The sequence below is a fragment of the Fonsecaea monophora genome (assembly GCF_001642475.1).
Source record: "Fonsecaea monophora strain CBS 269.37 chromosome Unknown Scaff99, whole genome shotgun sequence".
Lineage (NCBI taxonomy): Eukaryota > Fungi > Ascomycota > Eurotiomycetes > Chaetothyriales > Herpotrichiellaceae > Fonsecaea > Fonsecaea monophora.
This window is the reverse complement of record NW_019174030.1, coordinates 51051-69217: the sequence shown is the minus strand read 5'-3', so window position 1 is coordinate 69217 and position 18167 is coordinate 51051. Positions and strand designations below refer to the sequence as shown.

Below are 18167 nucleotides of genomic sequence, written 5' to 3'. Positions count from 1 at the left end.
CGATGCCACACGATACGAGACGATATGGTTTGTTCCACTATGGGTGGACTCACCCGGCCCGGGTCAGAATGTTTGCTACAGTCCCCGCCAGAGGGTCACGAGTGCTTGATCAGTATGAAAAGAAACTAAAGCTTATGGGAACTAAGAGGAGATGGGTGGGTTAATGGGTGTTGTGGATGTCAATATCGACGGTCACAGTTGGCTAATATCAGGAGCGTAGAGCGAGGGACCTGTGTGTAATCAGGAAAAAGGGTACGAGTAGCCGCCAGGTATGCCACCCAAGCCTGCGTCTCCTGGAAAGGATGGCATACCTCGCTCAACCGCAACCGCTTCTTCCCGACTTGGACGGATCTGGCAGAAGGAATTTGCTTGGGAAATCTTCTTGTCTCGACCCTGACGATTATACAAGTAAGTAAGTGCATTGCTCAGGTGTCAAGGCATGAACAATCGAGAACACTTAAGGGGAGGGCAAAGGATTCGAGCTGGATAGCTGGATGGGTTAGGACAAACACAAATTGGGGGTGGTTCATGAGCTGGCCGAATCCTCAATCGACTCGTACATCCAGCCAGCCACCGAGCAGACCGAACAGGGGCCACCAGGGCACCAGGGTGTCCTGTCGTAGTATTGTATAGGCTGGGCACTTGGGCACCCAATCCGTGACGCAGGTGGCAAGAGCGGGCACGACGAGTACCGAGTACTGGTAGCCAAGGCGTCTGACCTGTACCCTGACGCCGCTGCAGCCTGCGAGTCACTGCATGCGACTCGACTCAACTGAGATGGGGTGTTTGCGACGACGGGGGAAACCCATGGGCTTCCTTTTCAAGGACGGTTCAAACATTCAGTTTGAGGGAATGCCATCGCCGACAGAAAGCTCCTGCAGTACGAAACATTTCAGCCATCCTGAACGCATGAATAGGACCACTTTGAGAAGGTCATTCGGCCCCAGTAGCCTCCTCCATCTCGGCAGTACCCAGGGTGGAGGAAGGTCAATATACGAGTAATACTCGTAAGTCGTGTCGGGGGTGGGCGTGGGTCGCAGTCACGCTACGGAGTCGCCCATGCATGCACCATGCGCATCGCCGATCAAGGGAGGGAGGCATTCGAACTCGTAGCTGTCTGTAGTCGGTCGAATTGTGGACTTGGGACTTGGGACTCGGGGGGAGGCTTCAACCTTGACCAGTCTTGCGACTGTGATTGTGCACCCTGGCACTTGGAAGACTGGGTCATCTCATCTGTGTGTGTGGGCCACTGGGAAGACCAAATTGTCTTGACACTGCATGTTCTTGCTTTAGTGCTTCTTTCAGGTGGGTGGCTCCTTTGATACATGTACGAGGACCTGGACTTGTCGTTCCATCCTCACATGGGGCCCTCAACATTTCCATTGCCATGTTTGTAGGAGCTCTCTCTCTTCTTTTCTTAGCGGAAAGCCACAAAGCCACAAGCCCGGAACTTCAAGGCCGAGCACTATCCGTTCCTGTCAGTTGTAACGGCTGCTTTTGTACCGAGTACAATGAGATGCTTCACCGCCTTTTCCCTCTACGTACCCAGTACCATGAGATGCAACACGTCAAAGAACAGGAATATGGCGCATTGTCATTCGTTCTGAGAGCCTCCTAGTCCTACTCTTTTGTGGGATTCGGAGGAGAGAAGTATAGATTTGTATGTGTGCGTGGGTGTCGGAGAGACTTGGGGGAAGAGGCTTGGGGTGGTGGTGGGTGTTGGTGTACCATCAAGCGTTGACGATGACTTGTAGGTCAGGCCCATATGCTGACGGGGGAGAAAGCGGATGCGAATCTGGCACATTGTTGAGAATTCATGGACAGGGACAAGGAAAGGAGAGATCAAGGAACAAGCAGCAAGGCTTTGATGGGATGCTAAGAGGCAAAGAGGCTCTTTGGAAGATTCTAGCCCCCACGACATCAAGCTACATACTAATTAGAGCCACTTGTAGCTCTCTTTTATTAGGCCACGGCATTTGCTACCCGCACTGTGCCACCTACCACATATTATTACTCAGTCAGACACTCTCATTGACCAACCGACACGCTCTTAGACACGTCAGGTCGATGCCACCTATCAGCCTTACATCGCCTCCCGACAATGGCCTATCATGGCTAGCCTGACGCATGGAAAAGTCAAAGGCAACTGAGCGACTCTGTTGAGATCCGAGGATATGCTTCATGCTGATGGGATCTGCCTTAGCCTCATAAGCTCAAGCTAGATTGGTGCCAATTCTCCCCCCCTTTTTCAAGCGAGCCTCACAGCCTTGGTAGACGTGCCTCTCACAAGTTCCTTGCTGATCCAACAGTCGAGCAGCCATCGAATTCGTGATTCTGTAAAGATCTCCCCCCTCTGTCCTTTCTTTGCGATTCATTGTTTACAGGAGATAGCCTCTAAGCGGCTGATCTCCCGTTAGGTGAGATTTTTCTATATTATGGGGGTCGTCATTGTTGTCGGTTGACCATCGCCACAGAGTCCGTCGGGTTTCATCCCTTTCGTATTGACGGCTCAAGGCTCAAGCACCGACTTACACGAATACGGCCGCCTGACATGTATCCCGAAGATACGTTACTCGGGAGCAGCCGTTTTTGAACCAAAGGTATCGTCTGCGACAGAGCCACACAAATACCGCAGTCGAGTTTCGGTCAAAGGCGTCCCGAGTCCCATACTTCACCGACCGATACTGTCCTGTTACCCCTCTCTTGGATTACAGCATGGACCATCGGTGATGAACTTGGGGTCCTGCAATGACTGACATAGATGCTGTCAAGATATTCATTTCTTCGACCAAATCTGCCGTCAACTAGTCCGAAGGTGGATATGACCGACAATATAAGCATCATTGGGAATACGAATGTCAGTTAGTGCGTGCCCACTTACTGAATATCAGTTGGCAAACTCAATGCCCTAGCGGCCTTAGCCCATTGTACCATTCTACCTACACTGCTTCAGGAACTGGTTCATCTTAAACAACAGGGACGGGGACTCGGTCCCTACTTCATGTCTGTGGCAGAAATTCTTCCTAGAAAAGGAACTCCCTTCTCAGAGCTTCGAGGGTCTTTCACGTTCCTCGTCTCGACCTGTTTTCCCTGGTTTCATCTGTCACCATGGTCAAATTGGACACGGCCCGCGCCTTGGGCAAAGCCCTGGTCCAGAGTCAGCCTTTAGTGGCCGTTTTCTTCGGTGGTACAGGAGGCATCGGACAAGTGACGCTGCGTGCACTGGCTACCGCCGAAGCTCAGGGCGGTAAAGGACTCCGGGCATACGTGGTGGGGAGAAACGCCCAAGCGGCCGAAGACATGCTCGCCGAGTGTCGTGGAATCTGCCCACAGGGCCAATTCAAGTTCATCCAGGCCCAAGACCTTTCTCTGCTTGGCGACGTCGACAAGGTTTGCGCCGAGATCATCCGTCTGGAGAAAGACGAGGGTCAAGAAGATTCCCGGGTCGACTACCTCATGGTATCTCAGGGGGGAATGCCTTTTCTTCCACGCAAAGGTATGCTCTGCACATTGCCGGCGGAGAAACACAAGCCCCCTCCTTCCCGTGGCCGCGCGAGTTGTGCTGACAATACCACAAAATTAAAAAAGATACGAAAGAGGGCATCGACGTGACTATGTCGCTCATGTACTATTCCCGTATGAGGATCATCACCAACTTACTGCCACTCCTCCTCAACTCCCGTCTCCCCGCCGCCACGGTGGTGTCGGTTTACGCCGCAGGGATGGAGGGGGACCTGGACTTGGACGATCTGTCCCTCCGCGACACGACACGGTACAAGTACACGCGGGCGCGATCGCACATGTGCTACATGCACACGCTGTTTATGGAGGAGCTGGCCCAGCGCCACCCGAGGAAACTGAGCCTGGTCCACATCTTCCCCGGCCTCGTCGTCGGCCCGGGCTTTCACAGCACAGAACTGCCCATGTGGTTCAGGATCCTGTTCCACTGGGTTGTTCTCCCCCTGTTTGGGCGCCTGTTGACCGTGCCTCCGGCCGAGTGTGGAGAGCGCATGTTGTCGCTCGCGTCGGACCTGTACCCGGCACACCCGGCTCAAGCTTCACCAACCGCCACCGACGCCGCCGATGGTGGTAGTTCTCAGACGACGACGACGACGACGACAGAGGGAGTCATCACAGGAACAGCAGGGACGCCAGGCAGTGGCGTGTATTCGCTCACCTGGAATGGCGAGAGCAATTTCAACGTCAAGGCATACCAGAAGATCAATAGGGAGGATGCGAGGATCAAGGTCTGGGAACATACCGTCAAGTGTTTCGAGGTTGTGGAAGCAGGAAAGGTCTTTACGGAGTGAGTACAGAGTGAGTGACTGGGAAAGGGAAAGATGGAGGGGGGAGGGTGGTAGTGGATGAAGAGACAGCAAACTTGAAACTGTGTATTGCAGGTCTAGGGATGCGTCTCTGTATCATAGTGTTGAGAAATAGGGAAGGGCTAGAGGAAGGTCTGGCTAGTGTCTGCTCAGCTACCATGGTAACAGACCTCTGCGTCCCAGAAATGGCCATGGCCTACAATGATAAAGACTTCATGCTCTATCTTTGAGCTCTGTCCATTCTTCCCTCAGGCCTACCTAGAGCTCTTCTCACTCCGCCAGGACCGCTACACTTGCAAGTGCGTGTGAAGGTAGCGTGGGGTTTGCATGCCCATGTTCACGGTTTCAGGTCGCAATAGACCTTTGTTGCTCTCTGTTTGAGGTCGCCGAAGGGCTTGATGGTCTTTTTGACACCGTCCTCGCCCTCGACCTCTTCCTCGTAGTCGTAGGTGTTGAATTCGCTGACGATTGTCCCCTTGAAGGGAGGAGGGGGCTGCGACCAGACTTTTGTGACGGCGTCGGCGAAGCATTCGATCTGGATGCCCCGGAAGCCTTGCTCAGCGGCATAGCGCATCAAGAACTGCGCGAGGGCCTTCATCAGTCCTTTGCCCTCGGCGTCGTGGCGAGTGCACGTCGCGTTGCGCATGAGAACCTGCTTCTCGCCCGTGGGCTGCCAGCTGGTCGGGTCGCGAGGGTCGCGGAGCTCGAGGACGTGGTAGAAGGTCCCGAAGAGGGGGAGACAGGCGACCAGAGGCCCGATCTGCTCCCCGTCCAGGGGGTGGAAGCCGTCGTACGCCAAGGCGATGCTGACGAGCGGGAAGTCCATCTGCTCCGCTAACTGGTCCGCGTCGAGTGTCGTGTCCTTGAGCTCCCAGTACAGTTTGCCCCCCGTGGGCTTGGACTCCTCCCGCCTGAACCGGTACTCGAGGTCGAAGACGCCGAAGCTGTGGCCCGACCCGATCTGGTGCCGCACCAGGTAGTCGGCCGCGTGGTAGCTACGGTACAGCCGCTCCGTCTTGGCTTCCGGGTAGCACACCGGCCACACGGGCGAGTAGAACAGGTTCGTGTGCACGACCAGTGCCTTGGCCCATTCGATGTGCTCGTCCGTCAGTCTTCGAATCTCATAGCGCGGTGGGAGGTTGGTTGGGTTGGTCGCGGTCGCGGCCGAGAGGTTCGTCATGTTGTGCTGAGAATCTAAAAGGCGGTTGAGGGTCTTTTACTTTGTCGATCGTGGAGCGGGGGAGGACTATGATATAGATGATGTTGAGCGAGAGAAGGGACACAGAGTGAGGCAGCTCAAGGAAACCCATAGCACACACACATACACCCACCTTCCTCATATATAGCCCGCTTCGCTTCATTACCGGCCATAGCCTCCCTCATCGAAGTGTCTGCACTCCACAAGCTGATTTGCCTCCTGGGGCGGTATTCTGACCAGGCTGTGGGGGGGGAGGCCTCGGCGCGTATCATGTCAGCAGGGATATAGAGCCCATAAACCGTACCAACTGCCTCTTTTGTCCTTCTTCCCGCCTTCAGGCTTCCCATGCTCGACGTGAAAAGGAAAGTGCAAAGCTTAGACTAAACAGAGGCTGGAGCCGGGATCCTGTTGCCAATATTCAGAGGGCGGAAATGCGTGGTGAATCCAGAGTAGTGGTGCGTCTCACTCTGCGTGTCTGCAGAACGCCACACGCACCCAATCGAGTAGTGAGTCGTTCACGTGCTTCGCAACCTCGTCGCGCTACGGTCGAGCATATTGAATATTGTTGTAGAGAACTGATAGGAATTTGCAGAAAGGAAAGTCAATTTGGCCCGTTGGTGCCTGTGTTACATCGCAGTCTGACACAAAGCGGTGAAAAGGGTCTGTCTTCATGTCAGCGTCCTGACCGTGAAAGCGTTTCAGGGAGACTTCCGAGTACAAGTCACAAGCCCTTCTTTACTCGTATGAAGTCTTGTGTTAGGCGAATCTGCACTAGCAAGACTAGGTAAGCAAGGCGCATGGGCTTGAGGGATCCAATCATCTCATCCTAGTCGTTCGGTCAATTGGCCGATATTGATATGGCCAAAGCCCACGGCCACCATGAAGAACAAGCGCGTGTCAGGCATCCATACGCCGTCTTCTTCACTGCATGAGGCTGTGCATCAATCACGGTGGTGATCATCCGGTCGCCGAGTCTTCACCAATGTCGGTAAAGGTCTACAGTGGCGAGGGTGATTCGTAATGGTCTCGCGATATACAGGCACATGTGGACAGTATGAGGACGTTTGTGAGTAGCGGATGGCCAAGTACTTGCCTTGGCGGGTGAGATGTGTTCCCTTTTGCGGCAGAGGGAAGATATCAGGAAGTTTAATAAGACGAAGACGAGACAGAGATATAGTGATTAGGACACAGCGAAGAACCAAGGTTTCTTCACATGTCTACTCGGTGTGTTGAGACAATTGATTCCTCTGGTGCGAAATACTCCTCCGTACATCTGTCCGATAAACAACGCTCGACCGTAGCTGCTCCACCGATAACGATGAGGTGCAGGGAAACTTTGGGACCAGCTGCTGGGTGGCTGCAACTTTCTTCTTTCGTCTTGACGTCGTCGGCCTCCTCCGGCCGACTTGGAACTCAGTGTCAAAATATTTATTCATCTCTTTGCACCACTGAGACTCTGCAGCGCAACATACTGTACAATCCCACACTCAGTGCTACACAATGACCTCTCCGATCACTTGCCATGTCCTCAACACGCTGTCTGGGACGCCTGCGGCTGGCCTCAAAGCCATATTGACCCTGCTGTCGTCTAACAATAACACATCTTCCCAACCTGCAGTGAGCTTCGCTGCCGTTACAAATGAAGACGGACGCGTCAAAGAGTGGGAGAAATCTGCCGGCAGGAGTGTGTCGGATGTTCTGGAGGGGTACAGCCACGGAGAGCGAATCGCTTGGAGTATCAAGTTCGAGGTCGGTCCATGGTATGAAGAGAAGGGCGTCGAGAGCTTTTGGCCCGAGGTCGAAGTCAAATTCTATGTTAAAAAGGGCGAGCGGCATTACCATGTGCCCGTATTGGTCGGTCCGTGGACCTATACAACCTACAGAGGATCTTGAGGTGCATCTCTCGACGCAAGGTGCTGTGTTTTGTCGCACCGCTAAACAGCCTCCACCACAACCCCGGTTTTCTTACTTGACTCACAGCAATCGCCAATGCTGCGTACCCCTGAGAATCGAACGCTCCACACTGGGTTCTGCAGCGCCAAATGAACCGAGGGCATTTGGCATTTCTGCGACGCAAGTGCTAAACACCTAGAGTTGCCACGAATCCCTAGTTCCACCATACCCGCATATACATACAAAGCTTCCCAAAAGGCTAAGCGACCTGCAAGTCTCTGACGAATCCGATTTCCGTTCCTCCATGCTCGAAAATCTGCAACCTGCCATGTCCCCAATCCTCATCTAGAGTGCTTCGTTCGTCCAGGCACGCACCACAGCAGCTTCGCAATGCATGACTTGGAACCTCTGACTGGACCAATGTGTGGTCCTCGTGACATCCGGCAGACCAGCCGACCAGCAGCGGGCCTCTCGGCTTTTCCTTGGGGAGCCGAACATGTTGGGTGACTTAAGAGGTCATGTGGACTTTTCTGATGAAGAACTTTTTGCAGCAAGATGCTGTTCCCGCCCATTGTGACGAATGGTCACCGAGGACGCTTGTAATGGGACGCAGACGCATGTGCGAGGTTGTGCCTCCGACTCGAATTGATGGTGACAATTTCGTTGATGTCGCAGTCCTCGTCCTCGGTACCACTGCTGACCCTGTTGGACATGCGCATTGTTTGTTGCCTTTCATATTGTTCCGACTGTCGTTTGAGGTCTTCTATTTGCTCCTGGGACCTGCTGTAAGCTTCTTGTACCCCGTGAAGGTGGCGACCCAGCTCACCTTGGTCAGCTCGGGACCATTGATGAGGAATCCTTCTCGGCCCTAGGCTCCCGTCAGCTTGTGACCTGTCACGGGTGGAAGAGGTCCTCATACACGATATGAATATGGCCTCACGGTGGCAGAGGGTCCGAGGAAGTACTGCAACTGTCGAAGAACAATATGTCGAGACAGGCCATAGCCTGATATCCAGTAATCTCTGGGTGGACTTGTTGGTTGAGGCATTTGGGTTATGAGGAGAGGGTTGTTGGAGTGGTGTCAACCTGACACAAACGTATAGATATGGGACGACCGGAGCTGGTAAAAGCTGTGAGCTCGATACTTAGGCCACCTGACCTACGGAGATTGAGATTGTGAAGTTGCTGCCATGATAGAGACCAGAATACAGTCGATGGTGAGAGCCTCGAAGGAGATATAAGGCTTCGGAAGAGAGGGGGTCGGGGCAGAGTCGCCGCGGCCAATGACCTCTGTGTAGTGATACGGCAGAGGAGATTGGTTCTCCGAGCGTCTTGATGCTTAGAGTCAGAGTTCCAATCCAACTTGTCCTGCAACCCTTCGACTAATGGTTGCCTTGCAATGGCTGAAGTCTTCCACGCCCTGGTGTCAGTGAGCCAATCAGCGCAGGCAAAGTCAGCCGCCAGCCAATCACAGCCGCCGCCTCCCCTTCGCACCTTGACAGCCGTTCGCCTCACTTTGACCTTTATCGACTCACCATTTTCCTCGCTCCGTCAAGTCCATTCCTCCATCCTCTCCCAGATCACGCTATCCAGGCGCCCGTCCAACCCTAATCCGTGCCTGTTGAGGCTGCAGAAACACGCCAATTCCTGCACACGTGTCCCTGGGGCACCGTAGTCGGGGCTTCGTCTGCAGAGGTGGCAGACAAAACTGAAGGAATTTGCCAGTGGCACGATATCCGATCGACACTTCTCCTTCCTCTTCATGTCCCTCCATATGGCCCAAGTGCCAGAAAATATGCGCCATTCATCTCATACCTACACACGGAAAGATCTGAAGAAAACGATCAGCAATGCACGGAATAACACTCTATCCACACTTGAGCAACTGGCGGGGACGGGGTTGGCGACCCTGCATCTAGCAGCTCAGCACCAGCCCATCGGCCCACGAAGCCCACAATGCCCCCAATGCCCACGGAACCTGAGGCCTCGGCGTCGGCGTCTTCCCTTTTGCACTGGCTCAGCCATTCCACAGGCAATAGTCTCATTGCAACTTCTGCACTATGCAATGTGCTATGCGGGACTACCTAATGCAAGCAAAGCTGCTTCTCACCGCTCAATTCTCTCGGTCCCCAAGGGCAAAAAGCGCCCACCGAATCCAGAGTCGATACACCTTTGCACACGTGGAATCCGGTTCTGGCTTGGTCCACCCTTTTCCTAGAGTTGTCTGGACACTGTGGCGGAGTCCAGGTTCTCGTACCACCTTTGTTTCCACAAATTACTCTGACCGGTGCCCGTCAGGCCCAATGGCCCTGGAGACTTTTCAGAAAATGCACTGTTTCTCGAACCTCTCACAAACCGCCGAAGCTTTACAAAATGCATCCTTTAATCCAAGTGGATTCTTATTCCTGCAGGCTTTGTTAACACCACTCATTCCGCTCAACGTTGAGGCCAGCTAAGCGTGATTGGTAGCATTTTTGAGCCCTGGACTGTCCTCAACTGGGCCCTGAAGGTCTCGCTCCCAGAAAGCTCCGTGCTGATTCTCCTCTTCGGTCAAAACACCATTTTCCAGCTCAAACCGTATGTACACGTACTGAGGAACGACAAAGTCGATGAAGCTAGTCCAATCAACAAGAGATACAACTCAAAAACCTGTTCACCGGGAAACAGGTGTGACAAGTACGTCATCCTGGCGCGCCACCAACTTGCCTGTGGCCTGAAACTCGGTACATGGGGTCCTTGTGCCCAAGTAATCGCATCTGAGGTGCGGGGTGCCCAATCCTGTTTCCAGGAAGCACCCCCTGAAGCGACTTGACCACCTTCGAGGCCCAAAGATCACCCAGGAATGCCTGAAGACCGACCCAATCAGAGGCTGCAAGGCTCCCCTTTTGGCTGATCCGTGCCCGATTGAGAACAAAGTGTGTTCCAAGAACTTCTGGTGTGGGACCGAATTTGGCTTCAAGAAAGAGACCAGATATCGCACTTCTTTGACCTAAGTAATTGCTGGAAGTCACATCAAACTTCGTAGAGAGGTTGATCATGCCCTCGAACAACTTCACACTTCGACTGCCCGACGATCGCTGTCCGTCCCAAAGCCAACGGCGCTTGTGCAGTCTGGTTTCGGCAGGTTCGCAAACATCTGGCTATTTTGGTGATCACTTCCACAATCATAACCGACACCGCGATTCTGGAAATATCTGTGACAATCTGCGTGACATGCTGCACCACGAGGAGCGTATCTACCCGCTCTTACCCGCACCTCGCATCTCCGGGGTCTTCCTTACGGACAAATTGCCGACGACATAGTAACATTCCGGCCCAAGCCAGCTTCGGGTGGTCTGGGTTCTGCCTCCTTAAATATCAGCCTGACTAGTCCCTGTCACAATGCCTCACTCTCTCCTGATCGTCCTCTGATCGACCACTGTTGCATGAACTGTCTGGGCTCTCTGTCAGTTTCTCCTAGAAGGAGCTCTCCTGTCCACTATGACCTCGGCGCTTGTGGCGGAGCTAGGGCCATTGAACGGGCACGAACGCGTCTGCTGGATGTCGACGTCAGCCCCCCCCTTTCCAAGGTCTGAGGCAGGTAACAGCTTATCCGACGGCTGAAAGCCTTTGAGCCACGATCTCCTAGCTTATCAATCAAACTGAGTGATTAAAGCGAACTCCCTCTGGACAGTCTAGTCACAGGCACGGTGTCTTGAGGAGCAACGTGCTAGGGCTTTGCGATGCCTGTAGCCATCGAGAGAAGAGAGGCGATGGCTGCCCACAATGCTTGGATCTCGAGGCGATTGGTCTGTATGCTTGAACCCAATCCGTCCCGAAAACGACATGCTTGGGGGAGGTCGATCTCTGGTGTCTTTCTATGGATGGTTGGCCCCGTCGGCACGAAATTAACCGCTACGAGGGCAGTGCACCAATGCCAATGGACTCTCTGGCATCCTGTTGGCCCCTTTGCCCACTGGCCTCTGTTGACCTCCTCTCCCCTCCGACACTGTGCTGGATGTGCCACCATGTCAAAAGGAGTTTACCACTGATTGAAGTTGCAAGCTGTGCCAGGACTGAGCACGGACTCTGCGGTCCTACGACTGGGCTAATTTTGTGACTCCCAGCCTCACTCTGTTATTTGCTCACAAATATCCTTTGGCTCTACCAAGGTGGAGCAGCGTTCTGCCAATCCGAAGAGAGGGACTCTTACGCCTCTCCTGCATTGAACATGTCAAAGCACCGATTTACACACCAAGAAAGCCTCACTTTGACCGTGGTAGCCTCAATTTCCACGTGTGCCCTTGCATGGGCTTTCACGCTGACCTGATAAACTCAGTTTCACCCAAACATGGCACAAGGGCACGGAAGAACGGGAAAGGAGGTGCTGGGACTGTTGTGGCAAGCATGCCCACAGCAGACCTTTCGCAAATAGGGCACGGATGAGACGTCCAAGGCGCGACAGAGTCACGGCGGCATTAAACGGAAGCTATCGCATAACAGCTGCTTCGGATGGCGTTGATACCGGCCCTGAAGGTTTCCGCCACACTCTTTCCCGGAAATCCAGGTTTTTGATATGCGTGTTACTTCCATCGCCCGAACGACATGTCACCGCTCACGCTTGTGCAATTCCGTTGTCATCAACGAATTCTTGTTTCAAGCGGTAGTCAATCGGACTCGACCGGGGACAATTTGCAATTTCTCTATAGCTTTGACATTCGCAGTATTTTACACTGCGTGTATCTGCTGAGTCTACCTTGTCGACATCAACATTGCTGCCTACAGCCCTGCTCCCTTGCAGATCACGTATGCTGGTTGACACCGCGAAGAGGTCAGAAATGACCTAGCTGTCTAGGTGCGGAGAGACCAAACCCTCGGCTCAAGCTGCACCCAGCGGTCCCATCATTTCGACTACTCGTGAAGCTCACACAGTACCATCGCGACTCGCAATCTCATCTGCTCCAAAGATCTTTCTCTATTCTTCTGATGCTCTTGTTACTGGGGCACGAAATGCTGCCATCCTCGCGGTCTTGCGGATGGGAGCGGACCACTTGGGTTGACTAGAGCCTTGCCAGAAGGACAAGATGCGAGTGAAATTGCAACGCGAAAGCGCCTTCCAGATTTGGTCCTCCAGGCTGCGAAAACATCAACGGGGATCGTCTCCTTTCCCTGATCCTCGTGCGTCCCTTTGCTCAGCTCGTCTCATTTTCCTCAATCGTCCACATGCGACCAACACACAGAGAGAGAGAGAGAGAGAGAGAGAGAGCCAGCACAGAAAAAGTACCAAAGAACAGCAGACACAATGGGTCATGGTGGAGAAGGAGCACAACCGGCGCACAGACTGGCCAGTCAGTCAGTCAGCCGAGCATGCGAGAATATTATTACTTCTTTCTTGCCTCCAGATGTGAAGTGACTCTTCACTTCATGGAACGGAGTAGATAGGGATGCCTGGAGTGCAAGCTTTACCTGCTCACTGACCACTGACTGAGACAGGAGCTGCAAGCAACAAGCATGCATATAAAGTACACAGTCCAACGACCCGTGACATGGAGACAGACAGACAGACGACTTTCAAGGACATTGTTGAGCACATTGTTGGCTTAACTATCGAGTCTACCATAACCACCACCTACCATCACTACTACACTACAATGCGCTGCCACTCTTATTTCCCAACAAGTAACGAGTACCACCAAAGTTAGTCTCAAGAGACAAAAGACAAGAAGAGAAGAAATGATTATGTGAATATGAATATGAATGAATGTCTGATGTCTGATTTGCAGCGCCGCCCGAAAGATTTCCTTTTCCTCCTTCCTTCCTGGCACGTGCCTGTCTTGTCATTTCCCAGCATCCCTGGACTCCTTGGAGCCCTCTGCTCAGCTTGGCTTGCTGTGTATGTCGCCTGGCATTTCTTGGACTGGGTCACTTCCCTCTCGGGTGGCTGGGGGAGTGTGAGTGCGCGCGCACACAAGTGTCAAGAAGAGCCCCAAGGAGAAATTAAAAGAAAGTTCCTCATCCTCAACTGAGCATGGCACCCTCTAGGCGCCGACGCTCGTCCCGAAAATCATTCAAAGGAATGGATATACACCGAAAAAAGAATGACATAAAAAGCACCATCTCAAAAGCATCCATGACATGACAAGCAAATGCACTCGCTACCCATCCCAAATTCGGCCCCGATGCCGATCCCAAGTTTCCTCCCATTCCTTTCCTGTATACATCGTCCCAGGTCGTTCATCAGTTGACTAGAATACATTTACATATGCAAGGTGTCGTGCAAAGGACGGACAGTGGCGCTCGCGCCCGTTGCGGTGTCAACGTTCTCGTTGCGTTAGAAGCCATCAGTTCAAATGGAGAAGAAGTCCTGCGACGAAGGATCCAGACCCATCTCCATCCCACCATAGTCGAGGAAGTTGTCAAAGTCATTCCTTTCGTGCTGCTCCATCTTGACAGGCAGCTGCGGTGAATGTATGGTCGAGGTGGAGTTGGTTGGTAGGTCCGAGAAATCAAAAGCCACCATATCAGCGGCAGGTGATGAACACGAGTGTGAAAGACTGGGCAAACTCTGTCCTGAAGACATGTTCATGGTAGCACCCATCATTGGCAAGCCATTATCCATGGTCGGAAGGTCTGGCAACATTTGTGATCCATCACTATGTTGCAGCTCTGGAATCTCGCCTAGCTCTGCTGGCGTCAGCTCCCGGTAGACAGGACTAGGCTTGTTACCGGTCGAATATCCTGGACTATGTGGAGGGGTGAAGGAGAACGTGTCGGGAGGAAAGCCCATCATCTGATCCATGTTGAGCAGATTGTGCTGCGGCATACCAAACAGGGCCATGTTATCGAAAGGCGACGATCCGCGGATGCTCAGATTGTCCATCGTCTCCGTTGGCGGTGAACCCCAGCTTGACACGGAGCAGCTCGACGCAGAAGATGTGTAAGGATCATTGTGCTGCTCGACGGTTCTCTGCCTGGTTCGATTGGCTTTGTCTAGGCGTTCATCCATCTCCGGTCGATGCTTTCTCGGTCTGCCACGTTTCATCACCTTCTTGACAACACCGTCAAATGCACCAATACACATTCCTCTTTGTCTGTGTCGAGTCAATGCGTCATGTCGAGCGAACGAGTTCCCACAGAGACACGGATATGGTTTTGTACCCGTGTGGATTTTGGCATGGCGTTTTAGATCATGGCCTCGGACGAAGCATTTCTTGCAATGATCACATCGGAATTGACGATCACCGAGATGCGTCTGGATGTGTGATTTGATGTTTTCTTTGCGGCCAAATCTTTTGTTGCAATCCTCATACTTGCAGACCCATTTATTGTCCACTGGATCTGGACCTTCGATGAATTGTGCAATGTCATCAAGTGTAATATTGGTCTCCTCAATTGATGCCTCGATTCCCGGTTCCAGATTGAGGTCTGAGATCGACATACGGCGGGGTGAAAGTGCTGGCCTTCCGGGCGAAGCACTGCCTGCTGGTGCCTTCTTGGCTGAAAAGTCTGGGACAACCATGTCTTCGAGCTTGGGTACTTCAGCCTCCAACTCGTCATGCTCTCCTGGGCTCGACTCAACCTTGACCTTCATTGGCTCTGTTTGCCGGGCCGCTGGTGGGGTCCCGGCGCGTCTCCGTGGTTCAGGCAGGGGCATCTCGGCCATTTCAAACAAAGGTTTATTTGGTGATCCGATGGGCTCGGCTCCCAGTTCCTCGTGCTCGATGATTCCTTGAAGGGACTTACCCCGTGTCATAGGCACTGGAAAGGGCGATTGCAGGGCAGGTGATGCTTGTAATGACCGTGAGTATTGAACGGCTGGGTTGTGTTGACTGAAAGGAGGTGTAAGAGGAAGTTGTGCTGAAGGAATGTCAGATAGCCTGTCAAAATTTCCGAGATCGGGCAAGCACTTACCAGACTGGATTTGATGTGAAGGTGTATGAGGTCGCAGCTGGGTCTGAACCCGCAGATCTGGCTGTGACATTCTTCGATTGTCAAAGGAAATACCGACACCTTGCTGAAACTGAGGTGCCTGAGCTTCATGGAAATATTGTAGGCTGTTCTCATCCATGAGTCCCGTTGGCACTCCGTTTTGCATCGACATGTTGAGATCGTTAAAGTATTGTTGGGAATGCGAAAAGGTCATGCCTGGAGAGTTCTGTTGCATGATTGCATTCATTCTCATGTTGTTGTACGGCGACGTTGGCATTGATGTAGTCACCGGGAACATACCACAATCTGGAGAGATGGGTAGTTCCATGTTCATATTTGGTTGCTGCTGGCCCGGTCTTGCTATTCGTTGCTGCTGCGCTTCCCGCAAAATCTGTTGTCCGTGGATTGGTCCTAGGTTAGTCATACTTACCGTGCTGCCATGCTGTTGCTTCCGTATGGGGCTTCGTTGAAGATCGAAAGATTGACCCCGTCTATGGAGATTGTTACGTGGTTGTTGAGGCATGGCAGCAGAGACCTTCATGGCTTCGAAGGCTACAACGGGTGTCGAATTTTGTCTCCGATGTAGCCTTTGTCGTTGCTGAAGAGATGAAGGTTGGTTGGACATCATCTTAGGCGAGATGAGTTCGAAAGTGGTCGCTTGTCGAAGGGTAGTTTGTCGTTCTTGTTGTCTGGAAATGGATCCTTCAATGGTTCGAGACTGCACAAGCACCAGCTGTTAGTTCTCTGCCCACTCCGAATGGTATTTGTCCCTTGATCCAACGTACCTCACGCAGCGCAAGGGGCTGCGGACCGGGCAGCGGTCTTGTGTTATACTGTTTTCACCAGTCGCAGACGACTGTGTGCGACAGTTATTTCCTCAAAGGATGGGCCCTCTCAGGGCAGATTCAGTGGATTTGGATCAGAACTGGGTCCTGAGAGGCTTCTCGATTGAGTGTTCTGGAGGTCTTGAGGTTTCTTGTAGAGGAGAGGTCGGTTCAAGAGTAGCTTTGGGAGGTTTGGACGTGGAAGAGGAGGATAAGAGAGGTGACTGCAGGACTGGAGGGGAGGTGATGAGTATTGACTTGGTCTCGTTCCTGTCGGCGATCTCACTGGCCGTCGCTCCGGAAGTGGCGGCTGCGTAAACAGCCATGTTGACACGGCAACCGCCCAAAGCAACCACCACTTTAAAACCTCAATAGTGCCCCACTATTCCCGAAAGGGTTGATTACGTACCTAGTGATGCCCGGCACATCACACCAGCACGTACAAAGTATTTTGCCTGCGATATGACAAGGCAACACATTCTCCCATCTGTTGCCGTCAGTAAGCTCCAAATCGAAGTAACGGAATAAGTCTTGTCTTTTCACACAGACACGAGGTTACTTGAGGAGCAGAGACACAGGTCTAGCATGTCTCAGATGGCGCCAGTCCTCGTGAGGGTTCAGTAGATCTCCCCGCCCAAAGGTTAAGCACCGCTGCAACAAACCTTGCTAAAACTACATTTTGGTACCTAGGACATCGACATTGAAGACAAAATCAAAGAGGATCCAGGTGGATTAGAGCCTAAAAGCTGCGCTGGGCTCATTCAACACGACCAGGGAAGAGGCAGCCAGGATGCCGAGGTTCGGGATCGAAGAGATTTCAATATATGATGGAGCCGCGGGGTTGATGATCTCGTTGACAAGTCCAAGTATCTGGTACATCTTCATCATGAACTAGGCCGTGCTCTCTGGACTGCGCAGGTGTCTCTGCATTGATCTTGGTACCCCGGCTTTGGCACTAAGCAGGTATTTAATCGAACCAAGGTAACGCGCCGATGACTTTCCATAGAGGCTCAGTTGTACATCAACAGAGGTCAGCAATGCACATATGTCTCATTCAGGCCCAAGAAGGACTCTCGGATCCAAGTTCCGTCTCCCTGTACTATGAGTTTTAACATCAAAACAACACCACCGGATTGGTATGGCAATGATGGGTTTCCCCGGGTAGGTATGCCGAGCTGGCTCGCCAACGAAGGGAACTTCAATGTCACGTGATATGTCCAGGCTGGACCTGGGCAGTGGTAGCGATGGGTTCACAGTCAGACCAGTAAATGGATGCCTCCCCATCAGTATTTAGAATCATGGTATGGAATGCGATGTGAGAAGATGCGTCTTTCCGCACAGTCAAGGACGCCTTTGACAGGGGCTGGAATGGCAGAGAATGTCGGAAAAGTTTCATCAATTGACGGCAAAAAAATAAACACCATGGTCCGGAACATGCTCATATTTCGTACTTTTGGGCTCCAAGTGAGAATGATTTAGGTCTGACAACAACTCACATATCTAATATCAGTGATCCAACTTTCTATTGAATCAAGCCATCAAATCTTGACAATTGCGGCCCTTCTCTTTGGATGTTTGGCAATCCAGCTTGGGCACCACAACATCATGATCAATTCACAAGGCCTTACCACTCCCAACCTTGTGACACGCTGATAAGAGCTTTTGCCACCCATTTCGTGGAAGCTCGCCACGTACCAATATGTTCCAGCAGAATTCTTTGCGTATCTCCTTCAAGCTTACCAGTCATGTATACCTTGCAAGATGCTCCTAGGTTTGAGGTTTATTCCTCTGTGCAGTGAGACTAACATCAGCATCACCATACTTGTTTGGTGGAGACGATGGGAATGATGGGATGCCCAGTTAGGTACAGATAGGGAGTGAACTTGGTAGTCTGGTGGTGAAGAAGCTCTAGTCAAAAGCCGAGAAGGCGACAGGGGTTGACTCCGCCAAGGCCGGGTATAGGCAGGTGTGCCGAGTGGCTTGCGCACATCCACCCGATTTTATCACATTTTAGTTTTG

At 52.5% G+C, this 18167-nt stretch overlaps 5 protein-coding genes across 5 annotated transcripts; 2 read left to right on the top strand and 3 right to left on the bottom strand.

Moving 5' to 3' along the window:
- Window positions 1-3108: 3108 nt before the first annotated feature.
- AYO21_09676 (hypothetical protein) lies at window positions 3109-4310 on the top strand (the record flags this gene model as incomplete). The annotated part of the gene is made up of 2 exons (XM_022659605.1): window positions 3109-3496; window positions 3589-4310. 2 exons carry the CDS (start codon window positions 3109-3111, stop codon window positions 4308-4310), a joined length of 1110 nt encoding a protein of 369 aa, XP_022508088.1.
- Window positions 4311-4662: 352 nt separating this feature from the next.
- On the bottom strand, window positions 4663-5505 carry AYO21_09675 (hypothetical protein; the record flags this gene model as incomplete). Its single annotated transcript, XM_022659604.1, has 1 exon — window positions 4663-5505. The coding sequence occupies one exon, from the start codon at window positions 5503-5505 to the stop codon at window positions 4663-4665; it is 843 nt and encodes a 280-aa protein (XP_022508087.1).
- Window positions 5506-7023: 1518 nt separating this feature from the next.
- AYO21_09674 (hydroxyisourate hydrolase) lies at window positions 7024-7416 on the top strand (the record flags this gene model as incomplete). The annotated part of the gene is made up of 1 exon (XM_022659603.1): window positions 7024-7416. The coding sequence occupies one exon, from the start codon at window positions 7024-7026 to the stop codon at window positions 7414-7416; it is 393 nt and encodes a 130-aa protein (XP_022508086.1).
- A 584-nt stretch (window positions 7417-8000) lies between these two features.
- On the bottom strand, window positions 8001-8464 carry AYO21_09673 (hypothetical protein; the record flags this gene model as incomplete). Its single annotated transcript, XM_022659602.1, has 3 exons — window positions 8001-8189; window positions 8243-8284; window positions 8336-8464. The coding sequence occupies 3 exons, from the start codon at window positions 8462-8464 to the stop codon at window positions 8001-8003; spliced, it is 360 nt and encodes a 119-aa protein (XP_022508085.1).
- A 5277-nt stretch (window positions 8465-13741) lies between these two features.
- Window positions 13742-16474, bottom strand: AYO21_09672 (hypothetical protein; the record flags this gene model as incomplete). The annotated part of the gene is made up of 4 exons (XM_022659601.1): window positions 13742-15252; window positions 15307-16042; window positions 16110-16157; window positions 16382-16474. The coding sequence occupies 4 exons, from the start codon at window positions 16472-16474 to the stop codon at window positions 13742-13744; spliced, it is 2388 nt and encodes a 795-aa protein (XP_022508084.1).
- Between the last annotated feature and the right edge of the window lie 1693 nt (window positions 16475-18167).